General features: G+C 35.9%; 1 protein-coding gene across 1 annotated transcript; it reads left to right on the top strand.

Annotated features, from left to right (window-relative positions):
* Positions 1–540: 540 nt before the first annotated feature.
* Positions 541–1,621, top strand: LOC103230958 (olfactory receptor 2L13-like). Its single transcript, XM_037986133.2, has one exon. It carries the CDS (start codon positions 565–567, stop codon positions 1,501–1,503), a length of 939 nt encoding a protein of 312 aa, XP_037842061.1. The 5' UTR covers positions 541–564; the 3' UTR covers positions 1,504–1,621.
* The last annotated feature ends 12,891 nt before the right edge of the window (positions 1,622–14,512 follow it).

Below are 14,512 nucleotides of genomic sequence, written 5' to 3'. Positions count from 1 at the left end.
GATCTCTGTGACCCACACCCTATTTGTACACTCCCTTCCCTTTGAAAATCACTAATAAAAACTTGCTGGTTTTGTGGCTTGAGGGGCATCACACAACCTGCCGACATGTGGTGTCTCCCCGGACACCCAGCTTTAAAATTTCTCTCTTTTGTACTCTTTCCCTTTATTTCTCAGACCAGCTGACACTTAGGGAAAATAGAAAAGAAGCTATGTTGAATTATTGGGGGTGGTTCCTCCAATAATTGGCGAGGAGTTATCTAGAAAGGACTGCTTTAATTATCTTCTTTATCTTGCCGCCTACAGGGCTAGACTTTCTACTGAAAGACCTCACATGTATCTGTGACTTGCTGAGATGCTTACCAGAAACAATTGGGTAGGGAACATTCCATTCAGATATAAAAATTGATTCAACAAAACCTGCAGTGTTTGTGGAGAAACAATGCATTCTAAACAAACATTGATAAACTCAGTTCCTTCTTGTTTTTCTGTTGTGTTTCATTTCATGTTTTCTGCTTTGCTTTTGTTTCTATTTCTCTTTCAACACAGTTACAGCAGAAAGTTTTCATGGAGAAATGGAATCACACTTCAAATGATTTCATTTTGTTGGGTCTGCTTCCCCCAAATCAAACTGGCATATTCCTCTTGTGCCTTATCATCCTCATATTCTTTCTGGCCTTGGTGGGTAACTCGGCCATGATTCACCTCATCCAGGTGGATCCTCGTCTCCACACACCCATGTACTTTCTTCTCAGCCAGCTCTCCCTCATGGACCTGATGTACATCTCCACCACCGTCCCCAAGATGGCGTACAACTTCCTCTCTGGCCAGAAAGGCATCTCCTTCCTGGGATGTGGTGTGCAAAGCTTCTTCTTCCTCACCATGGCAGGTTCTGAAGGCTTACTACTGACCTCCATGGCCTATGACCGTTATGTGGCCATCTGCCACCCTCTCCATTATCCCATCCGCATGAGTAAAATGATGTGTGTAAAGACGATCATAGGCTCTTGGACCCTGGGGTCCATCACCTCTTTGGCACACACAGTCTCTACCCTCCATATTCCCTACTGCAGGACTAGGGCCATTGACCATTTCTTCTGCGATGTCCCAGCCATGTTGCTTATTGCCTGTACAGATACTTGGGTCTATGAATATATGGTTTTTGTAAGTACAAGCCTCTATCTGCTCTTTCCTTTCATTGGCATCACTGCTTCTTACGGCCGAGTCCTATTTGCTGTCTATCATATGCGCTCAAAGGAGGGAAGAAAAAAGGCCTTAAGTACCATTTCGACACATTTAACTGTTGTGATCTTTTACTATGCACCTTTTGTCTACACCTATCTTCGGCCAAGGAATCTCCGCTCACCAGCTGAAGACAAGATCCTGGCAGTTTTCTACACCATCCTTACCCCCATGCTCAATCCCATTATCTACAGCCTCAGGAATAAGGAAGTCCTGGGGGCCATGACAAGAGTGTTTGGGATATTCTCTTTCCTGAAAGAATAATCATGGCCTTCCCTACTCCCTTCGTATTTCCTCTTTCCAAGCTGATTTGAACACCCTAGAGCAGGGTTGTCCAATAGAAATATAACATAATTTAAAATTTTCTAATAGGTACATTTAAGCAGTCAAATAAATTTAAATAATATATTTAATTCAAAACAATGCTATAATTAATATTAATTTTAACATAGATGTTAATTACATAGCATACATTGTTAGTATGTTATATGCAATGTTATAGTACATGTCTGTACATATATTACCATTAATGTAATAATGCTTATACTCATATATTGACATAATTTCTACATGTAACAACACAAAATAATTAATGTGCTTTCACTTTGTTTTCATTCCAAGTCTTCAAAGTCTTGTGTTTATTTTATACTAGAGTGCAGCACAGCGTGGGCAAAACACATTTGAAATGCCCAGTAGTCACATGGCGTCAGTGTCTACAGTGTTGGACAGCATGGCCTTAGAGTATCCAAACAAAAGTTTTCAGAGTTTTTTTTATATGTGTGTGTGTGTGTGCATATGGTGTATAAAAATGTATCTTTGGTATATACAATTTTGCTGATGGGCTGAAAAGTAACAAGCACAACTCACATGCTAAAGTAGTGGTTATGTGTTTCTCTACCTGTTGGCTCATTTTCAGAATGTACACATTTATTGTAATTGCCATCTGGAGTCCATTTTATCCTAACATCCTTTAATAAAACTATTCAGGGAGACCTTATCTAAGTTATGATTTTACTGATTTCAATAAAAATATTGAGATCAAATAATCTGAAGAAGAATATAGGAACAGTTTACATTCATGTATACATACCAATTAATAAAATTATTTAAATAAAGTTATCAAAGTTATTTGTACTTAAATTATTTACATAAAGGCAAGGAGACAATGACAGGGTAGAGACAACATGCAACATATAAAATGGAAATTGGGATGTCAGGCTTCAGCTATGATTTGTAAAATATATACATGACTTTGCACAGGATGAAATCCTATGTTACTGTATCAAACATTGTGTTTAACAAAAGTTTTACTACTGTTATTTTACTAATTCACTTAAGTTACTTCAAGTCTATCAATGGTTGGGGTTATGGAGGGGTTTTATTTTTGTGGAAAAATTGAGACTTATAGTAATACATCCCTCTCATTTATTGCCCAAATTCAAGCTCCTAATATCTTTCTCTAATTTCTGACTACCTTCTTAAGTGTTTTCATGTCTTGAGTCCAGTTCTTACTTAGAATATAATCTACTCATTGTCATTTGAGTTATTTGTCTAAACATAGAGTTGATCTTGTCATTCTATAATCTATGATTCCTGATGGATTATCTAAATTTTGGAACCTTACTTTTTTAATCTCATATCCTATGTTTTTAAAGTGTGCATTGTGTCTCCCTTTACCTGTTTCTAGGACTCACACTCACTACCACAGTCACTCTATACCTCCTGCATTTCTCTGTAGCCCTCTATTTCCCTGCCTATCTGAACCTTATCACAGAGCATTTCTCACTTCTGGAAAGTTCTATTTTACGTAGCTTATGACTATCAATCTGAATCCCATATAATCAGTAAACATAATTCAAAATTTACATCCCATCTTCTCTTATGCATAGCTGATATCTCTTCCCCCACACTTCTACTCCTGTTGTGCTTATAACATTTTATTAACACTTACTCATTTCTGTTTGTGTCTTCTTTTAAATTGAAGCTCATGGAATATTTTAAAATTATAATAATTAGGATTAGAAGGCCAACTAATATTTAATTACTGTAAATGCATTTCCTGCATATATAACTTAATCTTCACAACACTATGGGGTTCTGATATTAGTTCCATGTTGAGTGAGCACTTCGAGGCTTGGTGAGGCAAAACAAAGAAACAAGAAAAATCCTGCCTTAGGTCAGAGAACTTGGAAGGGAAGAACACAACTTAGAAACCAGTTTTCTTTGAATCAGAGATGAGGCTACCCATGTCACCCAGTCTCTGCATGAACAAGACCCTCGTCATTCTGGTCTGAATATTCCCACAGAATGAAGCACTATGACATGCAATGAGGGGTGCATTTATTTGTGGTATGTTATTTATGTTTATTGGTATGCAACGCAAGTTTAAAGGACTTGTGATCATGCCACCTTACAGATCTAGGAAAAATATAAACAGATAGTTTCTCTACACAGAGTTAGAGTTCATTATTTCGAATTTCCTTTCACTCGAATTTTCCTTTTACTTCTTCAAATGGGTTATACATTCAGGGAGATACATTCCTCACTCCGTGATACATCTTACTCCTTTTTTCTAAATTCAAGAAGAAAACCTAAATTTTTCTGCTCTGAATATGACCGCTAGGAATAATTTTTGTGTTTTGATTTTGACTTTTTTTTTGGAGATTCTACCACTGCTTTGATGTTAAAGAATCACCAATGTTATAAGTCCTTATTTAGTAAAAAGTATAATATATCCTCATGTATTCTGGAGAAATTAAACAGTTTGATCAGGCTTTGTACAAAAACATATAATAAACCACAATTGTGATATAACACTGAGCATAAAAAATGGCTCCAGAATTTCTGCAAGAAAAGGCAAATGGAAGAATTTCTTCAAGCAAAAGCAATTGGAAGGCTGCTGAAGTTCATTCAAGTTAATTAACAAGAACCATATCACATAGGAAGGGTTCAGTATGTACAGTATATTATACTATTATATATAGTATACAATATTATATACCACTATATTATATAGTACATAATATTAATTTATTATATTAAAATAATAATTCAATTAATAATTTATTTGATTAATTTATTGTTAATTAATTAATTAATAAGGTATATATTGGACCCTTCCTATGTAATTTGGTTCTCGTTCCATCAGGTAAAATGATGGACAAACAGGTATAGTCTTTTACCTTGTGGAGACCACATGCTGATGTGAGCCATAAAAACATTAGTATATATTATCTGGTCAAACTGGGCAGTGATGAATTCAGGGAGAAAAGTAGTAAATGAGTTATTACACGGAGTCATCAGGTCCCTCTAACATGATGAAGGGGCTGGCCATGTCAACCTGATGGATAAAACCCACAAAACCCTCCGATGATTGAGATAGGAGGCAGTAAGCAGAAAGGAGTAGAAGACATAGATCAGGGCCTTCTCAGGGCCAGGTGAAGGCAAATAATCTGGATTTTATTCTAAATGTAGGAGAAAGCCTTGCAGGGAAATATTTTCTCAAATACTAACATCCACAGCTACTTGGCCAGTCACTTGGTGTGAACTCTGGGAAAATATCTGAACACATGGCAAAATGGGCAACATCACAGCCAATACTTCCAAACAGACACTCTGAGTTTTAAAGGAGTCATTTGTTTTATATCAAGGTTTAGTTTGATTCTTGGAGAGATATTAAACCTGAGGTGGCTCTAAAGAACCACGATTATTTACATCTGTAATTGTTCTCGGCATGTTTTTCTATGGCATGGGAGGATAACTAGAGTGAACAATAACGTATTGCATATTTCAAAATTGCTAGAAGAGAGTTTTGAATATTCTCATCACAAATAAATGATAAATGTTTAAGGTGATGAATATACTAATCATCCTGACTTGATCATTACGCAATGTATATGAATATCAAAACATTACATTGTCTTCCACAAATATGGTGACTGGTATTCAATGCCAGTTTAAGTCAATTGTGATTATGCCACATTTCAGAGCCAGGAAAAATATAAGCAGATACTGTCTCTACACAGAGACATAAATAACAATTTTAAAGTGAATAAATAAAAGAAGCTCTTCCTGGGAGGAGTCCAGATGCTACACTTTTCTGTTATTGTTCTTTCTCGATTCCCCTTCCAATTCCAAGAACAGATCAGTGGCATAATCACAGAGGGAAACAGGAATGGGATCTTATCATGACACATCTTAATGAAGTGGCCAATGACATTGAGGTTGTGAGTTTCTTTCAACTAAAAGATCCTAGCCTAGGACAGAAAAATGATGTTGAAAAATTGCATTCTGACTTCTCCCAGAGCAGAAACTATCACAAGAAAATGTTTGAAGTTTTTTGAATTGACCAATAATTTTACATATATTGGGGGTACAATATGATGTTTTATATATGTTTTTAATGTAAAATGATTATGTTAGGCTAATCAACAATCCCATTACTTCCCATATTTTTGTGTGTGTGTGCAGTAAAAACTTTTAAAATCCACTTTGAGTAATATTGAAATATATAATGCACTATTATTCATTATAGGCATCATGCTGTACAATAGATCAATAACACTTATTCCTCCTGTCTAACTAAAACTTTATATTCTTTGATCAACAACTCTTTTCCCATACACTCTTATCCTCTGCCTCTTGTAACCAACATTCTACTCTCAACTTTTCTAGATTCCACATGTAAGTGGGATCACTTAGTATTTGTCTTTTTTGAGCCTAGTTTATCGACATAGTATTTTGTTGTTCGGGTTGATCCATGTTGTCAAAAATGACAAGGTTTCCCCCATTTCTGAGGGCTGAATGAAATTCCATTGTGAATACTTGCTATATTTTCTATATCCATTCATCTTAAGATGGATATCTAGGTTTCTTCATATCCTTACTAATGTAAACAACACTGCAGTGAACATAGGAGTGCAGATATCTCTTCAACATACTGATTTCAATTTCTTTGGTTATGGAAATTGTATGGTAATACTACTTATAATTTTCTGAGGAATCGCCTTAGCTTTAGCTTACATCACAACCAACAGTGCACAAGGGTTTCTTTTCCTCCACCCCTTCACCAACATTTGTTATGTTATATCTTTCTGAAAATACCCATTATGACAATTGTGAGGTGATATCTCATTGTAGCTTTAATTTGTGTTTTCCTGATGATCAGTGATATGAGCGTTTTCTCGTATATCTGGTGGTCATTTGAATGCCTTCTGTTGAGAAGTGTCTATTTAAGTCCTTCGACTTTTTTTTGATTGTATTATTTGTTTTCTTGCTTTTGAGCTGTGTGAGTTCCTAACATATTTTGGATAATAAACCCTTAAATATTAAAATATTAAAATAAATTTGCAAACATGTCCTCCCAATCTGTGGGTTGCCTCTTCACTCTATTGTCTCTTTTGCTGTGTGAAGCTTTTTAGTTTGACACAATCCCTTTTGGTTTGTTTTTGCTTTTGCCACCTGTGCTTTGGGGGCCATATCCAGGAAATCACTGTCCAAATCAATTCTGTGGAGTATTTCCCCTATGTTTTATTCTAGTGGTTTTATAGTTTCAGGTCTTACACTCCAATCTTTAATCCATATTGAGTTGATGTTTGTATATGGTGTGAGATGATGATTCAATTCTATTTTTCCGCATGTGGATATACAATTTTCCCAACACCATTTGTTGAAGAGGCTATTCTTCCTCCATTGTGTTTTTGGTACCTTTGTCAATAATCAAGTGATCACAAGTGTGTGGGTTTATACAATACATTATAATAGGCATGTGAGACTTTTTATAATAGGTTGTGGACCAAAGTGACCATGAGTCTCTGAAGGAGAAGTCCACTCATTCAAAGCACATGGAAGTGGGCCCATTCAACATTATTATTTCTCATGTAAGTTTAACCAAAAAGTGTTGTAGCTCCCTGAAGAGATAACAATTTTCACACATTCCCTTTGCTCAGGTTTTTTATTGCCATCTTCTTAAAGAGACATTCTTAAGCTAACTCCTGAAAGAGGCAATCACTCCTCACATCCGCATTTCATACCTATCTTAACTGCATTAATTTTTCACAAGACGCATTTATCTTTCCAACACACTGTATTTGTTACCACTTTATTATCTATTTTTCCCATAACTTTTATTCATCGTTTTTTCACCAGTGCTTGCATCTGGCAAAGAGGATGAACTCAATAAAATAGTTAATGAATCACATCATTCTGATCCAAGTAATTAACTGATAAATGGGCATATAGCCCACTTGACTAATGGTTATGATCATCAGGGGTTCTGACGTTGGGAAATACATATGGTCAACGCCAGGTTGCTGATAAGGGAAAATAGCAAGAGCTTTTTGAAGAACTGAGGTGAAAGGGGATAATCAGAGTTAAGACACATATATATTTAAGTACATGAAATAAAGGTTGGCCGGGCACCATGGGTTACACCTGTTATCCCAGCACTTTGGGAGGCAAAGGCAGGTGGATCAGTGGAGTCCAGAAGTCTGAGACCAGCCTGGGCGACCTGGCAAGACATGATGTATTAGTCCGTTCTCACACTGCTATAAAGAACTTTCCTGAGACTGGGTAATTTATAAAGGAAGAAGGTTTAACTGCCTCACGGTTCTGCATGCTGGCAGAAGGTGAAGGGGAAGGAAGCACCTTCTTTACAAAGCAGCGAGAGAGAGAGAGAGAGAGTGAAGGGGAAAGAGACCATTATAAAACCAGCAGACCTCATGAGAACTCATTCACTATCATGAGAACAGCCTGGGGAAACTGCCCCTATGATCCAATCCAATCACCTCCCACAAGGTCCTTCCCTCAACATCTGGGGATTACAATTCGAGATGAGATTTGGGTGGGCACACAAGGCCAAAACATATTATAGGTCTCTACCACAAAAAAAAAAAAAAAGATTAGCTAGGCACGTTGGTGCACGTCTGTAGTCCCAGCAACTCAAGAGACAGAGGTGGGAGGATCAGCTGAACCTGGGAGGTCAAAGCTGCAGTGAACAGTGATTGAGCCATTGGACACCAGCCTGGGAAAGAGAGTCAGACCATGTCACTAAAAAAGGAAAAGAAAAAAACTAAAAAGAAAGAAAAAGAAAAACAAAGGAAGAAAACTTGATATGATGCTAGAAGAAAGCTATTGCTGATGAGGATATGTGTGGTAATTAATGAGGCATTTTTTAAATTATATGTGTTAATATAGTGAATATGAATAAATTTGATTTAAAATTAAAAGTTATTTTAAAAATTAAATCAGATTCCCAAATAGATGCAATAAAAAATGATAAAGGGGATATCACCACTGATCCCACAGAAATACAAACTACCATCAGAGAATACTATAAATACCTCTACGCAAATAAACTAGAAAACCTAGAAAAAAAGGATAATTCCCTGGACACTTACACTCTCCCAAGACTAAACCAGGAAGAAGTTGAATCCCTGAATAGACCAATAGCAGGCTCTGAAATTGAGGCAATAATTAATAGCCTACCAACCAAAAAAAGTCCAGGACCAGACGGATTCACAGCCAAATTCTACCAGAGGTACAAGGAGGAGTTGGTACCAATCCTTCTGAAATTATTCCAATCAATAGAAAAAGAGGGAATCCTCCCTAACTCATTTTACGAGGCCAACATCATCCTGATACCAAAGCCTGACAGAAACACACACAAAAAGAGAATTTTAGATCAATATCCCTGATGAACATTGATGCAAAAATCCTCAATAAAATACTGGCAAACCAGATTCAGCAGCATATCAAAAAGCTTAGCCACCATGATCAAGAAGGCTTCATCCCACTTGGGATGCAAGGCTTGTCCAACATACGCAAATCAATAAATGTAATCCAGCATATAAACAGAACCAAAGACAAAAACCACATGATTATCTCAACAGATGCAGAAAAGGCCTTTGACAAAATTCAACAGCCCTCCAGGCTAAAAACTCTCAATAAATTCGGTATTGATGGAACATATTTCAAAATAATAAGAGCTATTTATGACAAACCCACAGCCAATATCATACTGAATGGGCAAAAACTGGAAGCATTCCCTTTGAAAAGTGGCACAAGACAGGGATGCCCTCTCTCACCACTCCTATTCAACACAGTGTTGCAAGTTCTGACTAGGGCAATCAGGCAAGAGAAAGAAATAAACGGTATTCAATTAGGAAAAGAGGAAGTAAAATTGTCCGTGTTTGCAGATGACATGATTGTATACTTAGAAAACCCCATTGTCTCAGCACACAAACTCCTTAAGCTGATAAGAAACTTCAGCAAAGTCTCAGGATACAAAATCAATGTGCAAAAATCACAAGCATTCCTATACACCAATAACAGACAGAGAGCCAAATCATGAATGAACTCCCATTCACAATAGCTTCAAAGAGAATAAAATACCTAGGAATCCAACTTACAAGGGATGTAAAGGACCTCTTCAAGGAGAACTACAAACCACTGCTCAGTGAAATAAAAGAGGACACAAACAAATGGAAGAACATACCATGCTCATGGAAAGGAAGAATCAATATTGTGAAAATGGCCATACTGCCCAAGGTAATTTATAGATTCAATGCCATCCCTATCAAGCTACCAATGACTTCCTTCACAGAATTGGAAAAAAAAATGCTTTAAAGTTCATATGGAACCAAAAAAGACCCCGCACTGCCATGACAATCCTAAGCCTAAAGAGCAAAGCTGGAGGCATCACGCTACCTGACTTCAAACTACACTACAAGGCTAAAGTAACCAAAACAGCATGGTACTGGTACCAAAACAGAGATATAGACCAATGGAACAGAACAGAGTCCTCAGAAATAATACCACACATCTACAGCCATCTGATCTTTGACAAACCTGACAAAAACAAGAAATGGGGAAAGGATTCCCTATTTAATAAATGCTGCTGGGAAAATTGGCTAGCCATAAGTAGAAAGCTGAAACTGGATCCTTTCCTTACTCCTTATACGAAAATTAATTCAAGATGGATTAGAGACTTAAATGTTAGACCTAATACCATAAAAATCCTAGAAGAAAACCTAGGTAATACCATTCAGGACATAGGCATGGGCAAGGACTTCATGTCTAAAACACCAAAAGCAATGGCAACAAAAGCCAAAATTGACAAATGGGATCTCATTAAACTAAAGAGCTTCTGCACAGCAAAAGAAACTACCATCAGAGTGAACAGGCAACCTACAGAATGGGAGAAAAGTTTTGCAATCTACTCATCTGACAAAGGGCTAATATCCAGAACCTATAAAGAACTCAAACAAATTTACAAGAAAAAAACAAACAACCCCATTAAAAAGTGGGCAAAGGATATGAACAGACACTTCTCAAAAGAAGACATTCATACAGCCTACAGATAAATGAAAAAATGCTCTTTATCACTCGCCATCAAAGAAATGCAAATCAAAACCACAATGAGATACCATCTCACACCAATTAGAATGGCAATCATTAAAAAAATCAGGAAACAACAGGTGCTGGAGAGGATGTGGAGAAATAGGAACACTTCCACACTGTTGGTGGGACTGTAAACTAGTTCAACCATTGAGGAAGACAGTGTGGCGATTCCTCAAGGATCTAGAACTAGAAATACCATTTGACCCAGCCATCCCATTACTGGGTATATACCCAAAGGATTATAAGTCATGCTGCTATAAAGACACATGCACACGTATGTTTATTGCGGCACTATTCACAATAGCAAAGACTTGGAATCAACCCAAATGTCCATCAGTGACAGACTGGATTAAGAAAATGTGGCACGTATACACCATGGAATACTATACAGCTATAAAAAAGGATGAGTTCGTGTCCTTAGTAGGGACATGGATGCAGCTGGAAACCAACATTCTCAGCAAACTATCGCAAGAACAGAAAACCAAATACCACATGTTCCGTCTCATTTATGCAAATATAAGTGGCATTCAGAAATATATATTCACTTATATATTTGGCAACTATCTACATGTTTAGAGCACACAGTGTTTTTCGGTACAAAATGGCAAACACATTCTCACATACTGTTACTGGGATGTAAATTTTTATAACTTTTTGGAATAATTACCTAATGTATAGACAGATTATATATGCACACATACATGAGATAACTTAAATTATATGTAAGTATATGTACATATACATATATAATACTTCAATATACTTACATATAGTAATACAAATACATGTAAATATATATTTACATACACTTATTTAAGTATATGTGAATGATATCTACTCATAGTTACATATCTTAAATACACATATATTTTATATGCACTTATCTATAAACATATTAATTATGTGTATTTATTTATGAATATTATATAAAATATAGGTAATTTCTATATACACTTCTATATATTATAAATTACATATATGTTGATATATAACATGTATGCTTGAGTAAGTGTACAGCAATACATATACACATATATACATATATACATACAAACCTATAAAAAAGATAAAAGTTTAAGCACATGTATCATAGATGTGTAGAAGAAAATTCATACCAGCATTACTCAAAATACTCAGAAACTGAAAATGTCCCAAAGTAGAATGGATTAATGAAGTATGCTATGTTAATATAGAGTATTAAATATTACTCTAAAAACCAGAGAAATGTAAAGTAATACTACCATGCAATGTTACTACATGTATCAGAATTGTGAAACTTTAAAAATAATAAAAGAAATGCACAGAAAAATTGTGTGGATGATAAATTTGATCACTATGACCTCCAAAGTCTTCCTATAGAGTGCAAATTTCATACTCTTTGGAAGTAGTGTGGTATTTTCTAGCAAATTTGGAAATTTACTTGTGCTATAACCCAGGAATTCCTGGGTTATAGTTATATATAGTTATATTCAGTTATATAGTTATAATCAGTTAGAGCCCTTGCACAGAAAGACCAGCAGATTTCTATAGCAATCTCCATTACAGCATCAGATGTGATAGAATCCAAATAGGTGCCCATCAACCCTGAAATAGCTAAATACATTGTAATACGATGATATAATGAAATACTATATGTTAATTAAAAATGAGAGACAGGAATGTGTCCTGCAAACATAAAACTCACTGGAGGCCAAACTCAGTAGAATAAGTGGTTTAAAATTAACGTATGCTGTTTACAGATTTCTGTAGAACTTACAAATAAATGAAAGTATGAACAGTATTACTACCAGAGAAGATAGTAATTACATTCAGGTGGAAGGAGGACTTTTTGTTTGGAAATGGAAATGCAAAGGGCTTTTGAGAGTGCTGACATTGGTCTGTATCCTAAACTGGCAAGTGGTCACACAGGTGTTCAATTTATAATACCTTGTTTCCTTGTGGTTATCTTGCCTATGGCTTTGTGTATGTGTTTTAAATTTTACCATAACAACATTTTTAAAAGTAAGAGGCAGAATAGAATAGTTATTAATAAAAATATTATATGGTCACATATGTATCTACCTGTGGAAAGATACACAATGAACTGGAAACCCTTTTTATACTAGAGAGAAGACAGAGAATGTATATGAGGAATGGGGACTGTAAAGAAAACCAGCCTAAACTCTAAATGTTTTCCTAAGTTTATGCTTATGTTATTGTCATATATTACTTATACCTATGATAAAATTAACTAAAACATAGACATAAGAAAAAGGCATATCTCAATTATACTAAAAATCTGAAATCTGGAGCTTCAACCCAAGCATGTGTGTTTTTTAAAATGCCCTTGAATATTCCGAGACAGGAATTCAGCTGGACTTGTTTCACAAGATACAAGTAACAAAGACTCCACTGATAAAACAGGATGTGGTAAATAAGCTGACCGAAACCTACCAAAACCATCATGGCAATGAAACCCACCTCCGGTGGTCCTCACTGCTCACTACAATTAGAATACATTAGCATACCAAAGGAAACTCCCACCAGCACCATGACAGTTTACAAATGCCATGGCAAGGTCCAGAAGTTACCCTATATCGTCTGAAAAGGTGAAGACCCCTCAGTTCCTGGAACTCCCATCACCTTTCCCAGAAAACTCATGAAGAATTCACTCCTTGTTGAGCATATAATCAAGAAATAACAACCCCAAGTATGTGGTAAGCTCCTGCTGCTATTCTGCCTATGGGGGAGGCACCTTTTTATTCCTTGACTTTTCAATAGACTTGCTTTCACTTTACTCTGTTGGCTTGCTCTTGAATTCCTTCCTGCATGAAGGCAAGAACCCACATGGCATCCCGGGCTAAGCCCCAATTTTGCGGTTTGCCCTGTGATAATCTGACTAGAACATTTGCAAGTCCAAAATTATCTATTTCTTCAATTTGTTGTATATTGAACTTTGGGTCTTATTCTAAAAAAAAAAAAAAAGAAAATACAAGTATTATTTAGAAATTAAAGAAAAATAATTTACAAGAATAATATGAGCAAGGAATTGCACCAAATATTTTTATCATATTTAGGAGTATTTTTCTGGATTTCTTTAAAACATGCAGCTATCTAGGAACAATTAAATTTGGCGATTCATAGAAAGTCAGTTAAAACTACCTGGGAAGATACAATGCAACTATATTTCTAACAAAAGTTTATTAGGAGGCCAAAAAGACGTGTTAGTTGATAATAGTAAAAGTAGACATTTCTGCTATAATATGATACTTAGATTTTCAAAAAAGCTTTATGCTGGTAAAACTGCACATTGAAAAGGTAAAATTTATAGGGCAAATAGGGATAAACCATTCAATACTTATGAGATAATCAGGTCACTAACTCTAACTTGTGATAAAATTAGTAGCCCTAATGAATTTCTTCTTGCATTTTCAATCAGTGCCACACAGCCCGTGTCTGCTTCCTGACATTAAGCCCTTCTCCTCCTCCTGGAGTTAATGCTTTCTTCTGTGGCTGGTAGATACTTGTATTCACTTACTTTCGATAAAGTCTATTGACTCAGTAGTTAGCATCTGATCCCTGCTAGCTATCTCCACTAATGAAGTTTTAGCACCAGGGAAATATCTTTGCAACTAGCTAATTGGCACTTCTAATTTCACCAGACAGCTTACAATTATAGAATGCATAGAGGATACTGAAGGTAAATAACCCATTACTTCTGGTAAAGGCAAAACTTCTAAGAAATTTTTAAGTTCCCTTAGTATATTTATATATTTCTTAGACTTTCTCCTGTGGGCCAAAGCAAAAAAAAAATGGATTCCATTCTGAAAATCCTGAAATCTGAGATGGAGGAGGGGAGAGTTCATACCAACACACTGGAAGCATGGACGAAAAT

Source organism: Chlorocebus sabaeus, chromosome 25 (genome assembly GCF_047675955.1).
Source record: "Chlorocebus sabaeus isolate Y175 chromosome 25, mChlSab1.0.hap1, whole genome shotgun sequence".
NCBI lineage: Eukaryota > Metazoa > Chordata > Mammalia > Primates > Cercopithecidae > Chlorocebus > Chlorocebus sabaeus.
The sequence above is the reverse complement of the archived record's forward strand: the minus strand, read 5'-3'. Positions and strand labels throughout refer to the sequence as shown.